This window comes from Carassius gibelio, chromosome A21 (genome assembly GCF_023724105.1).
Source record: "Carassius gibelio isolate Cgi1373 ecotype wild population from Czech Republic chromosome A21, carGib1.2-hapl.c, whole genome shotgun sequence".
Lineage (NCBI taxonomy): Eukaryota > Metazoa > Chordata > Actinopteri > Cypriniformes > Cyprinidae > Carassius > Carassius gibelio.
The window spans coordinates 4,921,487-4,947,925 of record NC_068391.1 but is presented as its reverse complement, the minus strand read 5'-3'; the positions used below and the strand labels follow the sequence as shown (position 1 = coordinate 4,947,925).

General features: G+C 35.6%; 1 protein-coding gene and 1 pseudogene across 4 annotated transcripts; one reads left to right on the top strand and one right to left on the bottom strand.

Annotated features, from left to right (window-relative positions):
* Positions 1-28: 28 nt before the first annotated feature.
* LOC127941598 (DENN domain-containing protein 1A) lies at positions 29-21,401 on the bottom strand. Of its 4 annotated transcripts, XM_052536823.1 has the most exons (24): positions 21,245-21,401; positions 19,876-19,940; positions 17,368-17,411; positions 14,503-14,552; positions 13,457-13,576; positions 13,284-13,353; positions 12,451-12,531; positions 12,261-12,314; positions 11,167-11,277; positions 10,975-11,075; positions 10,485-10,530; positions 10,214-10,315; positions 9,925-10,050; positions 9,649-9,750; positions 8,912-8,999; positions 8,752-8,792; positions 8,571-8,642; positions 8,329-8,385; positions 8,108-8,224; positions 7,550-7,636; positions 7,000-7,070; positions 5,755-5,883; positions 4,001-4,283; positions 29-3,564 (listed from the first exon to the last, which is right to left on the bottom strand). In XM_052536823.1, the coding sequence occupies exons 1-24, from the start codon at positions 21,259-21,261 to the stop codon at positions 2,575-2,577; spliced, it is 3,024 nt and encodes a 1,007-aa protein (XP_052392783.1). In that variant the 5' UTR covers positions 21,262-21,401; the 3' UTR covers positions 29-2,574. The 4 variants fall into 4 exon arrangements, with proteins under 4 accessions (XP_052392783.1, XP_052392785.1, XP_052392784.1 ...); XM_052536825.1 differs by lacking the exon at positions 5,755-5,883; XM_052536824.1 differs by lacking the exon at positions 7,550-7,636.
* Positions 21,402-22,886: 1,485 nt separating this feature from the next.
* Positions 22,887-26,439, top strand: LOC127942256 (LIM/homeobox protein Lhx9-like; annotated as a pseudogene).

Below are 26,439 nucleotides of genomic sequence, written 5' to 3'. Positions count from 1 at the left end.
GGAGCAAAACAAATCTCAAACTCACCACTTTCGCATGAATATATATACTGAGTTTTAATTATGGCAAACACAAATGATAACATCCAAATAATAATAATAATTTAAAAATATTTTTTTTAAAGAACAAGACGATAACAACTGAATATAAGTTCACATTAGGATACATTCCAAGAGAAAATTGTATTTTACAAATCAGAAACACGTCTTGATAGTTCCACCTTGCCGAAGCTGCACTCTCCTACCATTCAAGCTGAGATATCTAAACCTTAAAGGATACTGTCAAAATAGGACCAACAATGTTTGTTAAATACATATTTCCAGTCTTAATTTCAAACCCTGTTTAACCCATACGTGTTAGATTATAGTTTGACACTTTTTCGGTCTCAGAATAGTCACATTCAGTGATGGGCCTCATGTGCATCTACAATACTTCATCCAGAACAACTTTTAAACCTAAACAAATTGGGATGTCTTGTCAATTAAATCTCTGTATAGAAAAAAATATATATCTCAGCTTCAGGTCATTCGATGATTGCTGAAAAAAATAAATGCCTCGTTTTAATTTTAACATTTAAAGTTGTTTTCTGTTACACAGGTGCACTTCAATATGCTCATACGCATTTCACTGTCATTATACATTTTTGGTTTTGTGTTTGTCAAACATTATTAAAGTCACCCTAGAAGTTCCTTGTAATCCAGTGCAGGTCCACTCAGTCTATTCTGTAATGGTGTATAAGCTTCCATTTCCACTGAATTTGTTTTAAACTTTCAGTAGGAATTACTGACCAAAGACAGTGTGTGCTTTCACCAATAACATTTTAACCTACCAGGTGATGTAAAAATCATCTTTTTAACATTAAGACAAAATTTAAAACAAAACACCATAAACAACCCATGCAGTAAGAATACACAACAAACAGCTCTCAATTTACACACATAACACACGCGCGCGCGCACACACACTCATTTAAGGCCAAATTCGAAAGGTGAACTTTTAACAGCTCTACAGGGTGGATAGAGATGTTCAAGAACACTTTAATAACACAAATAACATTATTTCATATTTTAAATACAACAAAACCAGAGAAGAAGAGACACCAGTTCACTCCCTGATGATCAATGACATGGACAAAAACATATTTCTTTTGGATTTGAGCGTTTGGTTGTACACAATTCTTTTCCATGTCAAGATTTGCACAAACAGTGTTCTCCTACTTGTCTCAGACAAAAATATACCTAAATAAATGGCATGAAACAAAGATTGTATATATAAATAAAGAAAACAGGCAGAGTCCATTATGAGAAAACCAACTGTTAAAGAGTTAGGTCTCATTTTAACACACTTTATAGCAGTATGTATGTTTAAAAAGCACAAAACAGCTCTTAGAATAAATACCCATAATACAGCTCGCACGGCAGTAGCAGATTAAATGGAAAGGGTAGTGCTAAAAAGAAGGGTGGTGACTGTTTGCTTTATGAAAGCTATAAGTCTATCATGTGATGCTCAGAATAAAATGAGAGAACTTCAACATCAAATCAAAGCAAATGGACAATTAGCATCTAAACTAAACTATTTTGAAACCGAACAGAACCCTGTTCCAGAAGACCCATTACTTTTGGACTGACACACAGGCAAGCAAAACCAGAAGTAAAGCCAGTACCAGTGAAGCCATTCATCACATATAATTCATCAAATGCATACTGCATTTTTGTCCTCTAAAATCTTATTTCAGAGCTCTAGGGGGCAGTGTTTTGTTTCACAGGACTGTTTACGCTGACCCATTCTGACGCACTTTATCACACACTATGCTCTATGTAGCAAGCAGTATATAGCTTCTACTAGGACACAATATGTAGTGCAGTATACATTATAGTATGCCATAAATAATGTAGTGCAAATTCGAAATACACGGCAGGTACTGCAGTCACAACGTTATATGCAATGTGCATTTTAAAATCCAGAATGTAGTATGCCCTTATGTCACGTAGCAAGAAGTGTGGGATGTGTAGTATGCCATCTACTAGAGATACGCAAAATAGGTGTTCAAGTGCATTATAAATGGCAATTTAACAATCATTTGTACAAGAAGGTGGACACTAGTGTATGTCATTTTGAATTAATGTGTAGGATAAAAAAAAAAAAAGTTCTTATAAAACTGGCACTGACTGTTCATGCAGTAACCGCCATAAAAGCAAAAATGCCAGTCTAATTGCTAATGTAGGACTTGGGTCACTTACTGTGTGGTATCTTTAGTACTGTAGTTCGATCCTTATGGAAACTAGACTAGACTAGCTACAGAAAATACAGTGTTATCCAGCTAATATGTTTTTTCAGTGTTAATCTTGCTGCTATTGGAACGAAACTGTTCATCCAGATGCTATGGGAAACACATCATTAGCATGTGTGCATAAGGCTAAGTGTGAGCTAGGCGCAAAAAAAAAAGCATCTCTGAAAGAAAAATGTCCAACAGTGCTTTCAGGCCACTAGGTGGCACAGTCTTAAATACCCACTGGCTCTAAATTTTCAGACCCTCACTGGTTGGTAGCAGCAGCAGAGGAAAGATGAGGGCAGAGCTAGTCAAAAGTTTCCCACCTTCTTCGCAAATCCTCTACCTTCTTTTTGGGGGGCGTGGCCATTACTGTTGGTGTTGTTGCCATAGTAAGAAGGTCACTGAATGGGTCAAGGGGTTCATCTGCAGAAACTTGCGCAGACTGGGCCAGAGAAGCCGGAGCAGGTGAGTCTAAGAGGGTTGAAAGAGACCCGCTACTATTGGAGGATGGATGAACATGTCCAATTGGCCATGACCCTCCGGTTGGGGTCACACCCACAGCAGATGTCTGACCAAATACTGAGAATGGGTGGGCAGAGGTGGAGAAGTAGTTGGCACCTGGGCGAGGCATGTATGCTTGGGCAAAAGGGTTACCTGGGATAACAGGACTATAATGCCTTTGTGGCTGGTACTGGGGTGGTTGGGTAAAGGGGTTTAGTGATACTGAAGGGGGGAAGGCAGGCAAGTTTGGGAGGTTGGGTCGAGGAGGTATAGGGGGTTTAGAAAGGGGTGGGGTGGACTCGTTCTTTGTTGCTCCGCACAGAGGGTCCAACAAGCTTAGCAAGTCCTGTCCCTTGTTTGGCTCACTGGGCTTCAACAAGTCTGCCTGAGTTTGTGATTGGGAGTGAGGAGATATGTTCAGTGCTTGCCGAAACTCCTGCCCTCCAGCAGACACTCCTCCCTCCTTTTCACTAGCTGGTTTAACCCCACGCAGAAGGGTCACAGCTGGTGATAGAACTGCACCTGGTTCGGGTGTTTTTCGACCTTGGGGACGAGGGATTGTGATACAAGCCCCTTCGGTCTTCTCTGCACTAGGATTTGAACTCTCTATGCTGGGTGGCTGTGCCTCAGGGGGTTCCAAGGGTGGCATGGAGAGAGGTGTCTCCCAGGAAGGTGACTCTTGGCCAAGCAATGTGGACGGGACATCTCTTTGGCTCCAGAGCTTGTTGTATGGATTGGTGGTTTTAAGACCAGGGAATGTGCGTGTGCGCTCACCAGAAGTAAGATCTATCGGCTGGAGAACAGACAATTAAAACAAGTTTTAAATAGATAGAGGCCATGTACAGCAATAAACTTAAACCCATTCTGATCACCTATAGTTTGGGTGATTGCGAGAGTGACAACCACAATCAATTCCTAAAAGTGAGATAACAAAACATGAGTTTGGCAGTGTCCCTACAAGTGGAATAATAATTTAGCGCAGAGTTTCTCAAACATGATCCTGGAGACACAGCAAAATCAATTTTGGATGTCTCCCTTATCTGACCCATTCATTTCAGATCCTGAAGTCTGCTAAGGAGCAGTTGTACCAGGCGTTTGAATACAAAGAGTTCAAAAATGTTTATTTTTGGTGTGCCTCAAGGAACAAAGTTGGGAAACTGGGAATTGATTTATGGGATTCTTTTGTGCATGTTGCCGTCACTCCCAAACACTTTGCAGCACAATCTAACCTGGTAGTTGAAGTTGGCATGTTGTGGGTCTGCTCGTAGCTCCTCCAAACTTCTGGCAGAACTGAGTGTAGAGCGTGTGCTGTTAGAGGATTTTGTGGTATTTGTGGTATTGGTACATTCTGGCTCGCCCTGCTGAGTACGGAAAGCATCCTGCAACAGGCTCAGGTCAGAGAACTTGTCTAGGACAGGGCTGGACGGAGCAGTGTTACCTTGGAAGCACTCCCGAACCTCTTCACCTTCTTCCACAAGCTCCGCCTCTTTCAAAGACCTGTATGGCTGGGGCCTGAGTCACATATGCAAATAAAAACACATGCACACAACATCCACGCCACAAAAACACACAAACAAGCACAAGCACAACACATGCACAAACAAGTACAAAAACACATTATAATTTTCATGTTAGATGAAGAGCTGTTGAAATGGGCAGATTTGATCAACAAAACAATGAATATAACTTTACATAAATAAGCTGTTGCATGCCTTAGGCTAAGACATTATATTGATTAAATCTAGCCATGCAATAAAACTGATGCAATAAAAGACAGCATTAAAGACAAATCTAAAAAGCCACAGCGCAACTAAATATTATGGTGAACAGTAGCCCCAAAAAGTATTCAGACACTTGAAAATTTGTTTTTCACTGCGTTAGATAACGAATTGCTCTTTGCGCCTTATTCAGAACCAAATACTTTGCCGTATTCTGGATTATTTGCAGAACTTCAATAGTACGTGCATGAGAAATTTAGAGATGACAAGAGTTTAGAGGGAGCTATATGACATGCTCAGGTACAAAATAATTTTTAGTTTCAAGTACTTTGTTATTGGAGGCAAACATGCTGGCCAATTCTGGATTACACGAACATCTTTAACAGCCTATGCAGCAGGGTCAGCAAGGGGAACACTGGCAGAAGATTAGGTGTCCAAACACCAAGCCCTGGGGTCTCTCTGTGTACAGTTAATGCAATTTATACTTACAAATTTGTTCTACTGTACTATAGATTAGTTCCCCAACTAGAATGTGTTTTGAACAGTTATTTCAGAGCTCTAGGGGGCAGTGTTTTGTTTCACAGGGCTGTTTACGCTGATCCATTCAGAAACGCTAACATTCTGATGCACTTTATCACACACTATGCTCTATGCAGCAAGCAGTATATAGCTTCTACTAGGACACAATATGTAGTGCTGTATGCATTATAGTATGCCATATGTAATGTAGTGCAAATTCGAAATACACGGCAGGTACTGCAGTCACAACGTTTTATGCAATGTGAATTTTAAAATCCAGAATGTAGTATGCCCTTGTGTCACGTAGCAAGAAGTGTGGGATGTGTAGTATGCCATCTACTAGAGATACGCAAAATTTGTGTTCAAGTGAATTATAAATGGCAATTTAACAATCGTTTGTACAAGAAGGTACAAGCAGGGTCAGCTAGGGGAACACTGGCATATGATTAGGTGTCCAAGCACCAAGCCCTGGGGTCTCTCTGTGTACAGTCAATGCAATTTATACTTACAAATTTGTTCTACTGTACTATAGATTAGTTCCACAACTAGAATGTGTTTTGAACAGAATCAGTATATTTAATTTTTCCACTTTGTTTGATATTTTGTTATCTAATGCAATGGCATCTATACATTTCTAGTGTCCAAAAACTTATTGCGGGCACAGTATGTGAAAAGGTAATCAAATATTCACTTTATGATTAATGATCATTAGCGAGATCAAGGATGAAAAACACTTGAACAGAGACCATTCAAAGGGAGCAGAAAGCAGGAAGTGTTCAGGAAAAGCAGCAATGGAGTCATCATCCTGAGAGAGCTCATCACCCGAAGAGTCCTCGCACAGAAACACTGTATAGTGACGGGTTGGACGCATGTAACTATAGTGTCAGGACATACAGAAAAGCACAACAGCAACAAAAAAAGAAAGCGTAAACAAATTGGAGACAGAAAGGCCAAGTATAGGGTGTAACCACACACAAACACACAATCACAAAAATGACCATCCCAGTGTGAAAGAGAAAACACAAGAGTGAAGGAGAAAAAGAAGAGTTGGTGAGACATGCAATCACTTATTCAAGACCACAATATTTTTACTGTGCTGATTTGTATATCATAGGCATTTGAGGTATTCATAGGTATTTTTTTATGTTGTTTGGCAACCTACTAGAAGTTTAACAAATTAGGTTTAAATGCTTAAAGTACTTAAATTACTGACTGAAATAAAAACAAAACTAAAACTTAAATATTTTTTTTTTAATATATCTAAATATTTTTTTAAAACATAAGTTCATAAAAATGGCAAAAGTACATAGAGTCAGCAGACATTAAACTTAACTTAACTTAAATAAAAACTAAATCAAAATATTAATAAAAAAAACTATTATAGTATAAAAATAATACTAAAAAACAGTATCACCCACTACTGAAAAATAAAAGGATATCAGCTCCCGGAAGTAGAGGAGGCTTCAAAAAGTGGGATTTTATTATATAATAATGATCGGTTGGCTGAACATTATCCCACTTATTACACTGATATAAATCAAACAAATATTTTTTTTAAAATAGATTTGAGTTTGAATTTTTTCATTCTCTTTATTTAAGATTGGCTAAAATGTTCTGTGAAATAGTTTATTACAAATGTAAACAATCAACCTAACAACAAGAGAAACACTGATACAACAATAAAATATAACATTTATATATTATTACCAATCTGCAATCAAAGTAATTTTTTCTTAAATAATTTAGTTAACATGCATAGCTACAATATAGCATGCTGTATTCTATTTTAAGTTTTCTCTCATCCAGTTGTTTGTGTTTCTTACCAGTTCACTCTTATTCTGAATGGACAAATATACAGTTTAGCAGTCATTGAACAAAAATAAAATCTGCCGTGAATGCAGAGTAAAATATTCCATAGAAAGAAACACAAAGACCATTGTCCATTCGTTTGTGTTTTGCAATTGCAGAAAGGTTAAGTGTTTAAGTCTTACTGTTCAGGGCTTCCCTCTATGCCAATGTTACCGCGTGGTCTCTTTGCCACCACAGGCCGAGGAGGCCGAGCCTGCAAACACACGCAAACACATGTTCTAAACAGCATACTAGTGTCTCTGGATTTGTAAAATCTTTGTAGGTATCACCGCAGTCACTTTTAAGCCAGAAGTCAATTGCTCCTTTCAGACAGCAAGGGTCAGAGGTCAAGAACCTGTCAAATGTTAGCAGAAATGTGGTATCCAAGAACTTAAGAATGGCTGACAGTATAAAGCACCCTTTAAACCAGAGGAAAAAAGTTTGTGCGGTAGAAAAGTAAGTGCAAACACACATGACAAACTCGCTTTGTGTGTGAGTGAGCATTAATCTGTAGGAAAAACAACTGAAGTTAGATCACAGGTATGTAAATACACACATACCCACACCCATACAAACAGTATCCTGTCAGAACACACACATATATAACACACTCCAGTGCAGCAGTCAGGGCAGAGGGGAATATTTGAGCTCAGTTTGACAGGTCAGAGGTCAGGATGAGAGTGCTGTACTCACTGGTCGTGTGATGTGCTGTATTTTGGAGGGATGGGGGGGAGGGGGACGTTGTGGCCGAGGGGGCCGTGGGGAACGTGACTGCTCAGTCTGCTCCAAACATACATACACACACACTTTTATCTGTGAAAACATGACTTCTCTCGCACATTTCCTAAAAATTAAAGGGTTAGTTCACCCAAAAAGGAAAAACCATTTCAAACGATTCAGTTCGATTTGTTGAACTGGTTCAAGAAGATCCGGTTACATCGAATGATTTGTTCGTGAACCGGATATCACAATATACATAGAAATATATAAATACAACAAGAGGAAGTCAGTAACAATGTTGCACACTGCAGTGTTCTAAATTTTAATCGCTTTGTAGACGAGAAGCTCATTTCAAAAATCTAATTCGGATAATTAGGTAATTATTACATTATTTTGAAGTGGCCATGATAACAATACAGACATGTCCATTACACCAATGACCTGTATCATCTGATTGATAATTCACACTATGTAAATGTTCTTTGCAGAAACTTTGTAATTTCCAAAACAGTTCTAATTCCCCACACCCACCTGTCCAAAGTGCACTGTGATTGGTTGTCTCTGGTCCCAGGTGAGGGAGTCTTTGCTGTGTGTGGAGGGGATTTGGGTGGAGCCAGGCTCTTCTGAGTAACCATTCTCTGTAAGCTCCTGCAAGTCAGTATACAGTTGTTTGCACATTATAAATAAAAAATGTATGTACATACAATATACAATACAATAATTTTGTTTTGGGTGGGTGATTGTATAAGCACCTTTTGTTTGAGTCGACTCTTGACTTCTTTGATGCCCATCTTGGCATGGTCTTTGGCCTGTAGAAGAAACATGAGAAGATTCCTTACACAGAAAGCACAGAGAAATCTCTCATAGAAAAGAAAGAGAAACTAGACCCCAAAAAAACTGAAAAAAAAACAGTAGAATCTCTCACACAGACAAAACAAGAATTCACTGACAGATAGAGAAATGAGAAAGAAAGTGTTTACACATGGATACATACAAATTTGTAAACGGTCCTCATCGCAGGATTTGCCTTAGTCTTCACTGTGTTTAAGATGGCCCCACTGCCTTTCTATAAGCCAAAGGTGAAAAAGACATCATCAATCTGAGAAAGAGCTCCTAAGCAAACACACAAAGAATCAGTCCAAATCATCCAGCACACAAAAATCAAGAAACTTCACCTTCACTGTGAAAAGCCACTGATGATATGTCTTATCACTGCCTGTAACACAAATATGAAACATTCACAGAGAAGAGTGGATGTAAAAACAGCAATAACACAGAATAACATGCATTTAATAGCTTTACAATAAATATACAGACAAATTTAAGGTCTCTTACCAGCATATTCTCCCATGTTGATCTCCTCCTCAAACTGATCGCTGAACCCTTCACCAGAGTTCAACAGCTCCAGACGCCCGTCTATAAACTGTAAACACACATTTAAGCAATGATCTTTATGTAGGTGTCACACACCGTGAAAGGAACCACTGTAATACTGATTGACAAAAGCTCTGTGTCTGATTGTAAAATGAATACAGTACACGTAAAGCAGTATTATTCATATATTTTATTATAATATTTTTTTATAACTTTTTTCTGTTCTCATTTTAATTTAAGAAAAAAAATTGTAATTTGGTTGTGTGCTTTTGCAATTTTTATTTATTTTAAATAGTTCAAACATTACTATAATTTCGTCATCTTAGTGCTTCAACTTAAAGGGATACTCCATCCCTGTTTCTCTTGGGGTGGAGTATCCCTTTAAACTTATTTCAGCTTCAGTACACCAAAAAAATTTTTTTTTTAGCTTTAGTTAACAATAGAAACACTGAAGTCTGATGTTGTTAAAAAAGGTTCTGATATAACACTAACAAAATAAGCGCCTTAATATGCATGAATTGTACTAGAAACACAAAACAAAAAAGCTGTAGTTTTATAAAACAAATTATATTATCAGTGCATAGACTAAAAGAAGGAATATTTATTTGAAGCTGTATTTATAATTAGTGTTATATAAAAACAATAAAGGTCTATTGTATGCTCTCATTTAGATAGTTAGGTTAATATTTGTGTAATACCTGTTTAAATAACTGTAGTTGGATAGCATTCTGTAGAAACTGTCTCATTGTGCTGGATCGGTGCGTGATGAACGTTTCCTCACTGAATGTGATTGGCTCCTCCTGAACATTTAGACACATGGGAAGTCAAAAACATGCAGCTTCATTCCTGAGCATTTTACACGGACTGTCCACTAGACTCTCACAGTTACCCTGCATGTTTATATGCTCAGAGCCAACATTTATGACCAACATTTGAGTCCGAACCATAAGCACATCAACACTTCAAACTCTCACCGGTTCAATTTGTAGTGCATTCCTGTAACTGCCAAACAGAGCTGCCTGTGCCTTCAGAAACGCCCTGGCCACTCCGTCTCCTGTCGTCGAGGAAACTTTTCTTAGGCGGTTCTTTAAAGAAGAAACCTAAAACACACACACACACACACATATCACTTAACTGACCATTATAAATCTATTTCCATATCAGATCATCACCGAAAAATCAATATCAACATCAACACCATGCCCAAAACAGATAAGACTTTTAGGAGATTTGAGCAGGTCGTATTTATGCTTATTTACTCACCACATCATTAGGAAGGCTTTGTAGGTCATCAAATGGCGTTTCAAGGGTGTTTGTGTCTACATTGAGAAGTACCACATCATCTAGAGCCATACCTCGCACCTTCTGTTACGACAACAAACACAAACACATACAAACAATTCTAAATACATCCTAGAAGTTGACTACACTACACGTAACTCAATAAAACATCACTGTGATTGAAATATGAATCTGTAGCACAGAAAAATATGAATATGCAGTTAAGATAAAATAAAATAAAGCAATCAGTCACCTCCATAAGACTGGAATGCACTCCGATCAGGTATGGCATTGGAGCGCTAAAAACAAACAAACAATATTTCATAATTTATGGCTTTTAAAATGTATTAAATATATGATTATTTTACATACATGGTACTTAAATTTCTAAAATTGTTCCAGAAGAAACCTCTTTAAATCTGTACATTAATATACTAACTAAAATATATATATAATATCATTTAAAATGGACATTCTTTTAGAAGATGCTTTAAACTCAATTTCTTACATAAATTACAAACTGGTTTCTCTTTCCTTTTCAATAAATATGAATGAGCAACTCCAGAATGAACAATTCTTAATCTTAATATATAATTCTTTTTATACATTTAATCATGTTCATAACTGGACAAAATAATGCCTATTTTTGTAATATAAAAAAAATTGGTTAGCAACAATTTTAAAACAAAAGAAATATAAGGTCCTTCTCAAGTATGTATATATGAGAATGTGTGTGTACTCACCAGCAGTACTCTAATAAGTGCTGTGGCAGTACTGGAATGTAAACATGCTGCCAGTACATGGGATACAACATGGCTGCTGCACCATGAACACATGCCGTTAACTGAGAGGGAGAAGAAGGTTTATTAATATCTCTTAAACGAGAAAAAACAACCAACAATAGAGAGAAAGATAATGGTAGAGATGATGCTCACAGTGCTCAGCTTGCTGCAGCTAATGAGGATTCGTCTTTCGTACAGCATGCTAGCGTATAGATGCAGCATGTTATTCACATCTACTGCTACGAAATACTCCGTCAGATTTCTCTGTAAATACATAAAAAGAATCAAGTCATGTTATTTGTAATATGTTATATGGATTGATGACAACTAGTTGAATTGCCTTGAATTTAACTAGGTAAACTTGATTTTCACAGACAATTTTGAATCATTCAGTGAGTTTACAGAAAAATAAAAAACATAACTAAGAAGTAATAGGCTATTTTCTATCCTGTTTTTTTTTAAGCCTCTCTGCAGAATTGTCTGGTTGTTGTTGTTTTTTTATTTTTATACAGGCGTGGGCGCATTTAAGATGAGCAAGTTAACAACAACAGCTATGACTAGCTAACAGTTTCCCTTATTAAAATAACAGTTGGACGCTTCTGTGACATACTCTGGAAACAACATGAATCATTTTGGTTAAAATGTATAAATACTCAGTATATATATATTAAATGGTCTGGAACAGACAATGCAGTCGTGGTAAAAGCAACATTACTGTTGGATCCAATTAAGTCCAGGGTTTCCCACACATTGATTTATTTGTGGCAGGCCACAATCATAATTTACTTTTGGTCTCTCTGAAAAGCCTGCATCACACTGTCTTGTTTAAAAATTAATCCGTAGCAAAATAAAGCAAGCAAACAAACAAACAGTGTTTCACCGACACAATCTAGAGCTCTTGGCTAATTGTACCCTGTGTTTACAGCTGACGCAAGCGGCGCAACGCGACTAGAGACTTGGTTATAAATCGCAGATTCTGTCTACACTGGATGTGGCACAGATTGATAAAACAAATCCCAGACATTAAATTGTTTTGTGACATGACGCAACAGCACCGTTTTGAACATTTTTTTAATACATTGACCTGTTATATGGGAACTTTTGATTTCTCAGTTCTTTGCACCTTTAAACCTGAAGTCTCAGACGTCCTTAGTTTAAATTATCACTAGTCACATCCGAATAGTTGTGGATAAATAGGTAATTTCTACATTGTGACTAACAGGGTCAAGGTAATAAGCCAGACTTACATTTTCAGGTATACTGGGCAATTCCCTAGGATCAGGCACTGTGAAAAACAAATGCTAAAGAAAGAGGGACAGATACGGAGAGAGAGAGAGAAATGTAATTAGCTTTATACAATAAATTGATTGTAATATGATCATCTTTTCTGATGCAAGCGTCATATGTGTATATTTAGTGTGTATTACTGTATATTACCACACTCAAATGCACAGGCACTCCAGGATCAGGGATGTTTAACGTGTGAAGACACTCTAACAACGATCTCCATTGACTGTCCTGTAACACAAATACAAACAAATTAAAACAGTAAGTCTCACATGCAGATTTTATCCTATATAAACGATAAGATGTTAAATCACTACGAATAATCAATGCAAGATCATTATTATAGGCACGCATTCATGACCTTGCTACACTTCTGAGGTCAGACAGCTGCAAAGTCTCCTCAGAGGAAATTTTGTGTTACACTACTTTTAAAAGTTTGGGGTTGATAAGATTGTGTAATGTTTTTGAGATAAGTATCTTCTGCTCACCAGGGTTTTTGTTTTAATATATTTTCATTTTATATTATCAAGATAGAATTTTTTTTTCTGTAATTAGTATTTTTATTTTTATTTTTTTGATAAAAAAAAATTCCAGGAATTAAAAAAATATATTTTATAAGAATATAAATATCTTTACTATCACTTTTGATAAATAGAATGTGTCCTTGCTAATTAAAAACATTAATGTCTTTCATATAAAAAATAAAATCATACTGACCCCAAACTTCTAACCAAACTGTAAATCTGGAGGGGGAAAACACTTTTGTCCTAGGGAAATATTTTTATATATAAAAAATAAATAAATAAATAAAAAAACTGTACTTTTATATTCAGGTTAAAGGTAATTGTAATTTTAGAATTTATATTAAAGTATGAAATCAGCAATAAATCCTATTCACATTGCTAATTAAATATGTATGTGTACATCTGCGTGTATAAGACACAGTGACATACGAGTGTGGTTGTCATTCATGCACCACCGACCTGTCCTTTGGTTGAATACTCTGCCAGGATATTCAGCAGCTTGTAAAACACCTCGAACCAGGGCAAGTAGCTAAACAGAGACAGTTCGACTACAATTAGATTAAGTTGATCTGAAGAAGGTGGATGACAAAAACAGGTCCATTTGAAAAAAACAGTATACCAACAATCTGTACCTGAGGATGCAGTGGCAGCTCTGAGCTCCCGATGAGAGCCGGCAGAAACCGAAGCGCTGTTGACTCTCGATATCCGTCAGAACAAACGTGAAGTTCTGCCCCACCTGGCCCACTGCTTTACTGAAAGACAGGGTCAAAGACAAAATATTGATCCGAACTTATAAAATCAAGGTTCAAGAGATGCTGGAATCAAATGAAAGTGATTTGACGACAAACAAAATGAACTGAGCTGAATGGTGACTATTGTTTTCTGTAGAGCTGCTTTACAGCTGAATAAAGACACTAGACAGTAGTTGAGTCAAGTTCAGTAGAGCTGCTTATATAGCTGAACTATAACTGAACTCGTTTTTTAACAGGTGATGAAAACATCACAATCATCTACTCCAAACCAGTCCATGAATTAATATCTTGTGAAGTGAAAAGTTTGGGTGTGTGAGATAAACTATTACATCAAAAAAAAAAATTTTTTTTTTTAATGGTTGCTTCCAGCTAAAATATGAGTCCTCTATGCAAAATATTGTTTCTGTAATGCATCCTCAGGTACAAATCGATGCCTCATCTGAATCAGGAGAGAAATCAAGCACCGTTTACAAGTGACAAAAGTCCAAACCATTTCTAAGCCAATATGTTGTTTGATTTTGATGTGAGAGGACAACAGGAGATGGACTTTTTCACTGGAGGAAATTTTATTGTGGATTATGAACTCGAACTTTAGACAAAAGCGATGGTATAAAGTTTAAACAAATACACTTTTCGCTTCACAAGACGTTAATTGATGTCTGGAGTGGTGTGGATTACTTGTTGATTATTGTGATGCATTTATCAGCTGTTTGGACTATCATTCTGACGGCACCCATTCACTGCAGAGCATCCATTGGTGAGCAAGTGATGTAAAGCTACATTTCTCCAAACCTGTTCTGATGAAGAAACAAACTACATCTTGGATGGCCTGAGGACAAGTACTTTCCAGCAACTTTTCATTTTTGCGTGAACTATTCGCTGTATCAATAAAGATGACTTGACTTGATTAAAGATTGTAACATTACCTGTCCATATTGAAGGGGAAACAAAACTTTGGGATAGTCTGTAGCGTTTTCTGAAAACAGATTATGAGAAAGAATGAATTCACACACTGAAACATAACCATTAGCTTCATTCACACAAAAGACCACCATGTACAGATGAAACTGTGTATGCGTGAGGGACTATGCTAGACTATGCACACACAGGGGTGAGTGTAAGTAAGTGTCTGTGTTTTCCTGCCCTCATCTGTGTCAGGAGTTAGGGATTATCCCTAACAATAGCACGACAGAGGAGAGGGAGGGGACACAGCCCAGATTACAGAGTTTCACTGCTGGATACGACACCCAGAGTGTCTTCTGGGACCACTGGACCCAACAATCAGGGTGAGTAAAGCTGCGTCTGTACACGTGAGCTGAGAGAGTTTCTGAAAACGCAATCAACAGGTATATAGAGTGGACAGATATACAAATCTGTTTTAGTTATACCTACACACTAGGGATGTAACGGTACGTGTATTCGTACCGGACTGTTTCGGTACAGGGCTTTCGTATGGTGCACGTGTGTACCGAATGACCGAATGCAATATTTTGTGTGCGGAACATAGGTACATTTTCGTGTTTCCACACAAACATATTAAGTGGCGGAAGTCTCTGCGTTCAGCACAAATCCCGTCCTACAGCTGATTCTAAAGTTTTCAAAAGGCATCACTCGAATGTGAACATAACTACAACTAGGAAAAAAACAACCGTAATTCAAATGCAGCTCCCGATGGCATTTAAACAGACCTTTGCTCTTAATTCCAATCGGGCCAACACTATAACGAAATCGGAGTAGGTATAAAAACTGAAACTGTTGTTGCTGCACTTTACTTTGAGGCTCTGCCCCTGTCATTTGCCAACTTCCAAGATTGAAATTAAATACAGCATGTGGCAACCCAGGGTGCCGAAATACAATTGGGTAAACTGGCAGTGGGCGGGTTTTACAAACCAAAACAGAGACTGACAAACTGGCCCAGAAAGCACATTTTCAAAGGAGAATAACTGACTGTGGTATTTGTTCAGATAAACAAATATGTTGAAATTTTTTCTTAAATATCTGCAAACATATTATGACATTTTTATTCTTTAGTAGAGTCAAAAACATATACAGCACCTTTAACATTTTTATAAAATAAAACCACCATTCAAAAGTTTAGGGTCAACAAGACATTAAAAATAAATGCATTAAAATAAATAATGTTATTTCTAGGTCCGGGACTTTAACGCGTTAATTGAGATTAATTAATTACACAAAAAATAACGCGTTAACTAAGATTAATTAATTACAGAAAAAAAAAATTCCCGCGTTTTTAATAACTTATTTTTGCACCACGGAACGTTTCTCACTGGATGAGTTTCGGCGGACCGATTATACTGAAGCACCAACTAGCGTTCGCATATCACCGGCAGCACATCGAGCCTCAAGTATCACCTCAACGCAAAACATATAGCAGCTAGCGAGGACTTTACACTTTATGTTGAACTATGTATTATTTTGTTGGTGCAACAGTTTATGTTGAACTCTTTATTGTTTTGGCCAAGGTTATTGAGAGTTGGACTTAGTATGTTATGGCCTCTGAAGCAACAGAGAGATGTTTTCTAATAGTCAGTGTTTCCAATGTTCTGAATGTAATTGACAGTATTGTGTTTTACTTAAAAAAAAAAAAAACACCTTACAGAAGGTTCCAGCACCTATAAGCTTCCTGAATTTCTGAAATGTAATATTTCTAAATTGTTTCTAAATATGCTATTGCTACACTTAATGGCAAAAATTGCACTGGTCTGCTAGACTTGGTTGAACAAAAATAAACAATATTTTGCTGCTTAAGCTTATGTATTCAGTCATTATTCAATGGTATACTATAAATCCATGTGAAAAAAATTACTTCTCACTGTTCTCAGGTCAAATATTTATATGAGATTAAAATGCGATTAATTTCGATTAATTAATTACAAAGCCTCTAATTAATTAGATTAATTTTTTTAATCGAGTCCCGGCCCTAGTTATTTCTGTTAGTCAAAGTTTGAAATCGCTGTTTCCACAAAAATATTAAGCTGAACTAAACTGAACTATTTGATGATAGTCATCATTGATGATAATCATAAGAATGTTTGGAATCAAAGGAAGAAATTACATTTTAAAATATATAACATAGAATACAGTTCCCTAAAACTGCTATATTTCACAATATAACTGATTTTACTGTATTTCTGATCAAATAAATACAGCCTTGTTGAGAATAAGAGAAATTTAGCAGACCCAAAACTTCGGATTTTCTAGTGTATAATTAATTAATGAATACCATTATTTATAATTACAAAATTAAAATAATACATCATTATTTTTTGTTATTAATTTAGTGGTAACACTATTATTATCACTTGTCGGGTAACATATTTGTTTACTCGATGTCTTTATTACTGATTTATAGATAAATAATCTTATCTGGTTGCAGAAACACTGCTCAGCATAGATATTAAAAGAATTATTAAAATTGAAATGGTTGTAGGTAATCAACACACAGTACCAGCACACAGAAGAAATATTTGCTTGCTACTTTCCCATATAGTGTTTAATTCACTGTTTATAGATTAAGCAAGTTTTGAATATAGCAAAAGTATTATTATTTTTTGGATTCCTCTGTTAGCCAGAGTCAGGATCTTAAGCGAGTTTGGTTAAAACTCCATGATGCCATAGACCCTCTCAGAAAATGACACACACTCTCTAGTGGTTTAAACTCCATCTGTCAGAACAGGTGCTCACTGCATTATCAGTGAGGTAAACAACAATTAAGAGATCCCCACCCCAACATCCCTAAAGAGAGACAGAACAGATAATGAAGTGCAAACCTGGTCAGCGTATGTGTCGGGGAAACTCCTTCGTACCTCTGGTCCTGAAAATAACCCAGAAATCATGTTTTAGCGTTATATAATCAAACACACAGATAGAAAAGGCTTTTCTATAGAAGCTTGGTCTCCCCACATCTTGCCAGCCCACTTTATCTCCATTATCAGACAGTTTTAGATAATAAGACCAGGAACATGTAAAGTAAAAGGCATCAGTTTTGCATGTCCTTAACCCACTCACATTTTCAAAACGAACCGCAATGGCAGGTAAAATAAACAGCTTTATTTTATCTCACAGATTTACTGTCAAAAATGTATGCAACAGTCCCTCTGAAAGGGTTTCCTCTTTCTTTCAGTGGGATATGTGACTCTGGATGTGTAAACATTGTGGGAGGGTTTGTCTCAGGAGAAAAGTCCCAGGATGCTTTGCTCCTGATGACATCATCAAACCATACGGTCCCTAAGTAACATTCGTCTAGGGGTCTGCATGAGGGGAATTCAAACAGCTCAAAATTATTAGAATGATCGAACGTGACAATAAAAAATATATTCTAAAATATTTCTATTTCAAAATAACATTTATTTGAACTTTCTATTCATCATCAAAAAAAAAACACTATATTACATTTTCCACAAAGATATTAAGCACTAACTGTTGATTGATAATAATACTGAGATTTTAAAACTAATAATCTTTATAAAAATATTATTTTATTTATTATTTTACTATATTTTTTATCAAATAAATACAGCCTTAGTGAGCATAAAATACTTCTTTCAAAAGCTATTTAAAAATTATTTCTTTTTCCCAACATTTGAACATATTATATATTATAAATAAAATGATTTTATTGTACTGCTGCTGAATATCTCAAACAAACCTCTTGCAAAATCTCTTGCAAAGGTTTTAATGACATAAAACATTTATATTATAAAATATTTTGTATAATATTTATTCATCAGAAGTGTTTACCATGGCAGTCTGGTATCTAGTAGGGCTGTCACTTTTGTGAAAAAATCATTTTTGATTTTTAAGACATAAGTGTTCATTGAATGGATTGTAAAATAGATTTTTTTTTTTTCATGTCCAAAAAAAGACGTTTCCTTTTTCAACGTCAAATAACGGACGAACGTATAGAGAGCGCTGGAAACGCACAAGTCAGCAATATTAGTTAATTATTGGCATGAAGTTTCTTGCAGAATAACAAACAGCAAAAAATATATGTGCAGAGGGGACGGCTGCCATAACAAAAGAAAAACATCACTGCAGGCTTCAACCCGGCTGCATTTATTTATATACAAAGATCTCCATGATTATTTTTAATAATGTCACAATCCATTTCAAACAACTGTTCAAAAAATGAAACTTTAAACGGACTTGAGAACAGGCCATGTGTGTTTTTTTATTGAGCGTAACTGACACTGGCACTAGGAAGACATAATTAAAGGCTAGGGCCATTACAAATTTATTGGACAGGAAAACAAGTCGATCAACATTTTCGGGGTCCAGAGGAGAGCGTTTTTTATTCACTATATGTCCAGCTGTTGAAAAGACGCGCTCCGACCACACTGATGTCCCAGGGACACTCAGGTAGGCTACAGCTGCGCAAGGTGGGGGTATTACTGCCAATTTCCACCACAAAAGCCGGTCGCTCTTAGCTTGCAACGGTCCTTTTCATAACCCATAATCTCCTGTAACTAAATGCGCGAATGAGGCAAATTCACGTCTACCGCGCCACGAGACCTCCAGATGAGTGTAAACGCGTCTTTACATTGACTTAACATTGAAATCATTCACGCCAGACGCTCTATTCGCATTTGGTGTGAACGAAAACAGCATAAGAGGTCTCATAGGCGCGTAAAATTGCTGGTATTTTCTGTCTAGCTTTCGAAATGCATACTGCACTTTCGGAATTCTTTATTTTCTTTTTTTGCTTGTTTGTAAGTTTTGTTACATAAATATATTTTTATTGTTTAATTCTTTTAAAATTAATAGTGTACATATTTGGTTAAAATCGATTCCCTATTTTCATTTTCGAAACTTTTTTTGGTTGGTCAGATCGATTGTGCAATCGATTTTCAAACTAAAAGTGACAGCCCTCGTTTCTAATAAACAGGTTTTCTGGTGGACTGATAAAACACTCCAGTAGGTTTGTTCATTTATGTGATTTAACCAATGCACTGAATACCCAACAGGCCTTTGACCTAATTGATCACAAACCAGAAAATGAAACGGGTTACACACTAAATATTTGTTTGATTTGATTGAACCATTACAAACTTGAATCGCTCCAGACTAATGTCCCCTTATAGATTTATCATATACGGAACTACATTTTCTAATCTGGATCTTCCCTACTAGAAAAGGAAGTAAAAGAAACAGAATTCTAATTAAAAAGAACTAAAGTGGATTACTGCATTCTGAGAAAGGATGTGTGGGCAACATGCATATTTTTAGAAGCATATTATGTTTCTGAAACTTTAACTTATTGTCAGTGTGAGAGGACTCACCAGAGCCAGCCGTCCCAGAATGCACCACTTCCATGTACACCTCAAAGGGTGACCCAGGGCTCTCTCTGAAACAGAAATAACACAGGTTGAAGGGTCAGAAGTCAAATATGAATACACTCTAAGGAATGTGACTAATAAGAATGACTTTTACTTTTAAAAGTAGTAAATGTGAGCATGCAAAACATATGCCTTCTGCAAAAATAGCATCCAGTCATAATGTCAGGCTAACAAATGAAAAATGTAATTAAATTTCTCTTGTCATACAGGTAAGGGACCATGATCTGATGTGAGGTAAAAGGTGAAATGAATTGAATTTGGTCACATTACCCACAAAAAGTAGGCTTGTCTACTGTAGCAAAAATAATTTCCTATTAGATTACCAAACCAGAAACCACAAGTTAATATTTTCAGCAATTTGGAAATAAAAGCAGCTGAGTGTAATTTTAAAATAATACACTGACTAACAAACTTTTTAAAGTAGTTCACAAGTCTTGCAGAAACCTGTGTGAGGAATGATTTAAAATAAAATTTGGAGCAAATACAACAGACATAAATCCATAACGATACTATTTTACTATATGCTATTATGCAATAAGGATAATATTTGAACAACTCTAACATATAACGTAAACCTGTTAAAAGTGATTGCTTAAAAATATGAGAGTTCATGGCATCTAATACCTTTACTATCGACTATAAACAGAAAGATCAACAAACTTCACACACTGAATGTCTTTTCCATCATCTGGCTGTAAAAGTGAAGCATGTACTAAGCATTTTACTAGTGAGGGAAAATGTGTTTAAACTCGACTCTGTTCTGTCCTTCAGGCTGTTTCCAAAACAGTCTTATCATGGTCTGATTTTAAACCCTGAACAACACTGTGACCACAGCAAGCCTCTATCATGTCTTATTCATAAAGTGCATTGAATTGCCAAAGCAAGTAAGTGTCACTGATCTGGAAACACTGTCAATAGATTCCAAAATCTCCATATAAATATATGTTTCTACTTTCATTTACATATATATGCATTCGTTTGATCATATTGTGAAGGTTTTTTCTTATTAACATAAAAAAGTTAACAAATTAATTGCTGTAGGACATGTAAACAATGATCAGTGACATGAACTTCGTGTGCCTCCTCCTATAAGACAGTACTGTACAAATACACAACCATCCAGGTAACATAACACATCAAAACATAATTAAGTACTACGTTAATTATGCATTTAACAAAATAAACACCCAAAGCACCGTCTCTTTCTTTCGCAACAAGTCTAAACAGGCCCTTTAGGGAGGTTAAAACTCGCATTTAGAACAACGCTGTAACGTTATGTGATACAGGAGAGGAGAGAGACATTGACGCTTACTTGATACGAGAGCCCATTTTATTCTCTATTTAAATCCAATCCTTGCTTCAGAATAACGTGAAAAATAACCCGCTGTCGGAGTTATATTTCCTGTTATCCCCGTCACATTCTGCACAGGAACGCCATGGTCTCCACGCGCGGATCACGGTACTACAGCCTTGGGGGATTATGGGAGTAGTAGTTTTCTGGGCGTGTCTCCGGCTAACGATCGACGCAACGCCGAACTACATTTCCCACACAGCGACGAATCCGTGGCATACGAGTCGCCTGACACAGACGGGAGTGTAGTATGGGCATTGCAACAATGAATTGCAATAACAACTGTCACAGCTGTATGGCAGATGGTCAGTGTGGATGAGTGTGATGTCAGGAGTGCTGTGACTGAGTCAGAGTCTACTGTGATATTTTGTCGATTGGGGTGCCTACGGAGCCTGCTGATGGGAAATAAACTTAGAATTAGGTTGCTGGTAGTGTTATTGCATTGTTCTTTCTTTCTTTTAGAAACACACAAATAATAATCATACAATTATATATATATATATATATATATATATATATATATATTTTTTTTTTTTTTTTTTTTTTTGCATTTATACATTTTACATCAACATTAGGCTATATAACACAGGTCATTTCATTATAGGCCTAGTATATTATCTCTGACTAGGTGACAGTTGTTTCTATGAAAATTTTATTGTTCAAATCCTTTCCAGTCAGTATCAGTATATTGTATTTTACTTGGGGTTACATTGGGGTTACATATACCTCCTTGTATATTTAAGAATAGAGCTGTTTCTGAATAGAATAGAATAGAATAGAATAGAATAGAATAGAATAGAATAGAATGCACAAGCTTGTTGAAACATACTTAGTATAAAATTAATATGGAAAAGCTATTTCTTGCTACTCGAAGGACCTTACTGCTCTCAACATGGAAAACAATGAATCGTTAAGAAATTGATTTTATCCTTCTGTAAAAATATTTAATAGATAAATCCATTTTTTTTATTTTAACTTACAGCAATGTAAAAAGTGAAAATGTGCAATTTTTAAACAGTTTGTATGTCAATAGGTGTATTAAACAAGTTGATTCATGTTAGATAATCATTTTGAGTTTATAAAAACTGTTAATTTAGATGTTACAATATTACGTACATTTTTTATTTTACCTGAGATGTGTTTAAAAGACATTGAATATTGAATTCAGTATATAACATTTACAGCATTAATTAATATGAAAAGTGACAATTGTGTTTTAAAATATATATTAGGTTAAAATTACGTATTAACAATATTAATATTCAACACCGTTATATTTTTGTTGTGTATAAATTGTAATGTTGCAAATACACAAGTTCTGCATGGCACGCACAACTAGGCTACAGTAAACTTCACAAACTATATAGCCTATTAATGGTGGCAAAATATCCATGGATTATTTTTAGGCTGATTAATGAAGAAGTAGTCGTCTTCAAAACATTATTGTTCATATAAATATATAAAATATTCATGCATTCACAAAATATTAGAATGTTTGAAAATGAACGAGAACTCGTACACAGCCATAAGCTAAAATTAACCATTTTTGGAAAAAAAAATAATAATAATAATAAATAAATAAAATACAATTATGACATTCAGGATGAGATATTGCGGTAAATGTTCAGCTGTGGTGTTCCAGGGCTGTGAATCTCCGGTGATCGCACACTGTGGCGCGCTCATCTCAGCTCGCTTATGCCTGCTCGCGGCAGACAGAAGGTGGCACGAGCGCTGTTTAAAATGCAGCGCGTGTCACGCTGACCTGGAGTCAGATATCACGTGCTTCAGTAAATACGGAGACCGGGAGACGTTTACTGTAAGGAATTGCCTACTAAGTTACAGGTAAAATAAATGTAACCTGTTTATAGACCACCTAGACACAATATCTCTATTCAACTACGAAATGAGACTGTTACTCACCGCTTTGCCATTACTTCACACAGGGGCTAGTTGTCAGGCTAGTTGTTTTTCTAACAAGAAAAACAACTTTTTGTTGTTGTTCTTGTTGTTTAATCCCCATAATTTTTTACCAGAAAAAAAGAAGAAAAAGACAAAGAAAATACAGTTCATTTAACGACCGCTGACCTTTCACTATAGGGATATTGTCAAAATATGAACCTGTTGTTTATTGACACTGATTTAAAAAGAACAGAGCTATCATTTAATAAAATTGTATCTAAAGTTAAAAAAAGCTTTTAAATTAGATTTAGAAAATGTGAAGAAAAAATATGCTATAAACACTAAATTGTTTTGTGAAAGTTAAAATATATCTGATTAATAAAGCTAAGATGCATTCTCTTAAGTAGGAGGTTTTCCTCACAAAGATGTGTGCGGTGCCACTTGGGAATCTGTGCCACCGAACTGGTGATGTGCACCGGGGATCTGGTGTAACACTTGAGCTGCTTCTCCTGTGCCACCTGCGACAAAGTGCTGCTCACTGGAGATCACTACGGGATGAGGGAGATGTCAGTGAATTGCTTGGTACATTTCGAGAAGATGCTGCAGAAGGAATGTCTTACAGAATTCTATTATTCAGAAATGTCTCCATGAGCCAAACCCTGAGAGCGGCACATGCAATGAAGGAAAACCCTTTATAGTGTGCACAGAAAACTGGCCCGGAAGAGGAAAAACTTTGATGCAACAGACCATGTTTCTTATACTTCAGGTATGCATTTTAGATATTAGCATAATTGTATTTATTTTAATAATCTGTATTTTTACTCCACCTGTCAATATTTAGAATAATTGTGTCTTTGAAATGTTTTTAAAGTCTTATACTCACAAAGTCTTTATTTATTTGATTAAAAAGAGAATAAAAACAGTAATATTGTAAATATATATATATATATATATATATATATATATATATATATATATATATATATATATATATATATATATATATGTTATAATGTTTCCTATTTATGCAATGGAAAAGCTGTTGAAAATAGCTGTGCTGCTTATTTATTTATTTATTTGATACACTACCATTCAAAAGTTTGTGGTAACTAAAACAAAAATAAATAATTATTTTACCTTTTTATTCATCAAAGAATTCTAGGAATAAATGCATCATAGTTTCCTGAAGCAGCAAAAACAACTTCAACATTGTTAACAAGAACTTTTATTAATATTTGAGCACCAAAGCAGCATATTAGAATGACTTATGAAGGATCGTGTGACTTTGAATACTCAACATATACTCAAACTGATAATTTTTCAGAATATCGTTGCTTATACTTATTATTATTAATATTATTGTTTTTATCGAAATAAATGCAGCCTTGGATAACATAAGAGACATTTACTGTTTAAAAAAAAAATCTATCTTAATTATTCCAGATTTATTTATCGGTAATACATATTAAATATATTTGAGATTAACAGAATAAAAAAATTCATACTTCTTATCAAACAATATGTCAGCATCATGAAGTCAGATCCCATTAAATATATAAATGTAAATAAAACAATGATTAATATTAATACAATTTTAATTGTTAATATGTAAATGTACTAACAAAATACGTAAAGTAACATAAAAAAATATAATGTACTTGGTAATATATTTAAAACAACTTTTCATTTATTAATTATCACTATAAATATTATAGATTGACTGTTATAAACCATGTTCTATAGAAAACAGTTTTTAAGAGTGAATTATCATAGTTCTGTTACTTTGTTCTCAAGGAAATGCATGCAGAAGTTGAAAATGAGAAGACAATGTTGGCTAGTGTTGATGGTAATGCCCTAGCCTTTAGTCTTTCAGTGAGTCATATGTGATGATTAACTGTTTGTGTGCGCTCTAGATGTGAGCGATATGGGTGTGGACTTGTCGGAGAGAGTGAGCTGTCAGAAGTCCAAATGCATGAGAACGTCTTTCAAGCATCACCAGCTGCAGAGCATGCAGAACTTCTTCACCCACAAGCACAGTCCAGATGCCAAAGACCTCAAAGAGCTCGCCCAGAAAACCGGCCTCACCAAACGTGTGCTCCAGGTCAGAAAAACATCTCTGGACCTTTGCTTGACTTAGATATACAGTGGGCTCCACAAGTCTGAGACCACATTGAAAATGTGGCTTTAAAAGTCTTATTTATACATGGAAATAAACAGAGTTTATATTTAACAGTTCTGTATCTTGTAATTGCAAGTTTACATCTCATTTACATCTCACAATTTCGAGTGGTGTTGAATCCTAAAGATGAATTCTGAGTTTACATCTCGCAATTCAGACTTCTGAATTCAACAAAAAAAAGACAAAAGTTGCGAGTAAAAAGGTCAGAATTGTATGATAAGTCACAAGTACCTTTTTTTATTCCATAATTGCAGAACTACAAGAAAACAGTCAGAATTGCAAGATTTAAACTCGCAATTACAAATTATGACTTGCAATTTTTGAGATATATTTTTTCTGGAAAAAAGTCTGAATTGTGAGATTTAAACAAGCAATTGTGAGGAAAAATTAAGAAGTGTGAGATATATAAGTATGACAAAATGAGAGAAATTGCAAGATTTACAATTTTAATTCAGAGAAAAAAGAAGTTGCAATTACATTTATATTTTTTGGTGTAACAAGTTTTAATAATTTCAAGAAAAAAAGTTAGAAGTGCGAGATGTAAACTTACAATTGTGAGAAAAAAGCCCAAATTATGAGATAAAAAGTTGCATTTACCTCTTTAATTTACATTGTGGAAACAGGCTTTAGAAACTGTTTAAATAATGAAAGATTTATATAAAATATATGAGGTTTGTATATATATGTAATATATTAGGCCTCTAATCAAAGTACATTTACAACACTGATAATGTGATTCATTTGTAAATAAATCCAAATTCTATATTTATTTTGTGTAGGTTTGGTTCCATAATGCCCATGCAAAATTCAGGAGAAACCGTCTGTATCGGGAGAGCATGGGAGTAGACAATGTTTGCGACAATTCCACAATCACGTCCCCATCCGTCCAGCACCACTGGCACCTCTCCATCACAACACACACAAAACACAACAGCATAAGCCAGTCACAGTGCTCCCTCATCAATGTCTTCTGAGTTCCTCTACCACTCTTAAAAGTAGTTGTTATTATTAATTTATTACCTTCATATCAGCGTTTTGGTTACACCCTTAAAAATAAAAAAGCATTGCAAACATTCAA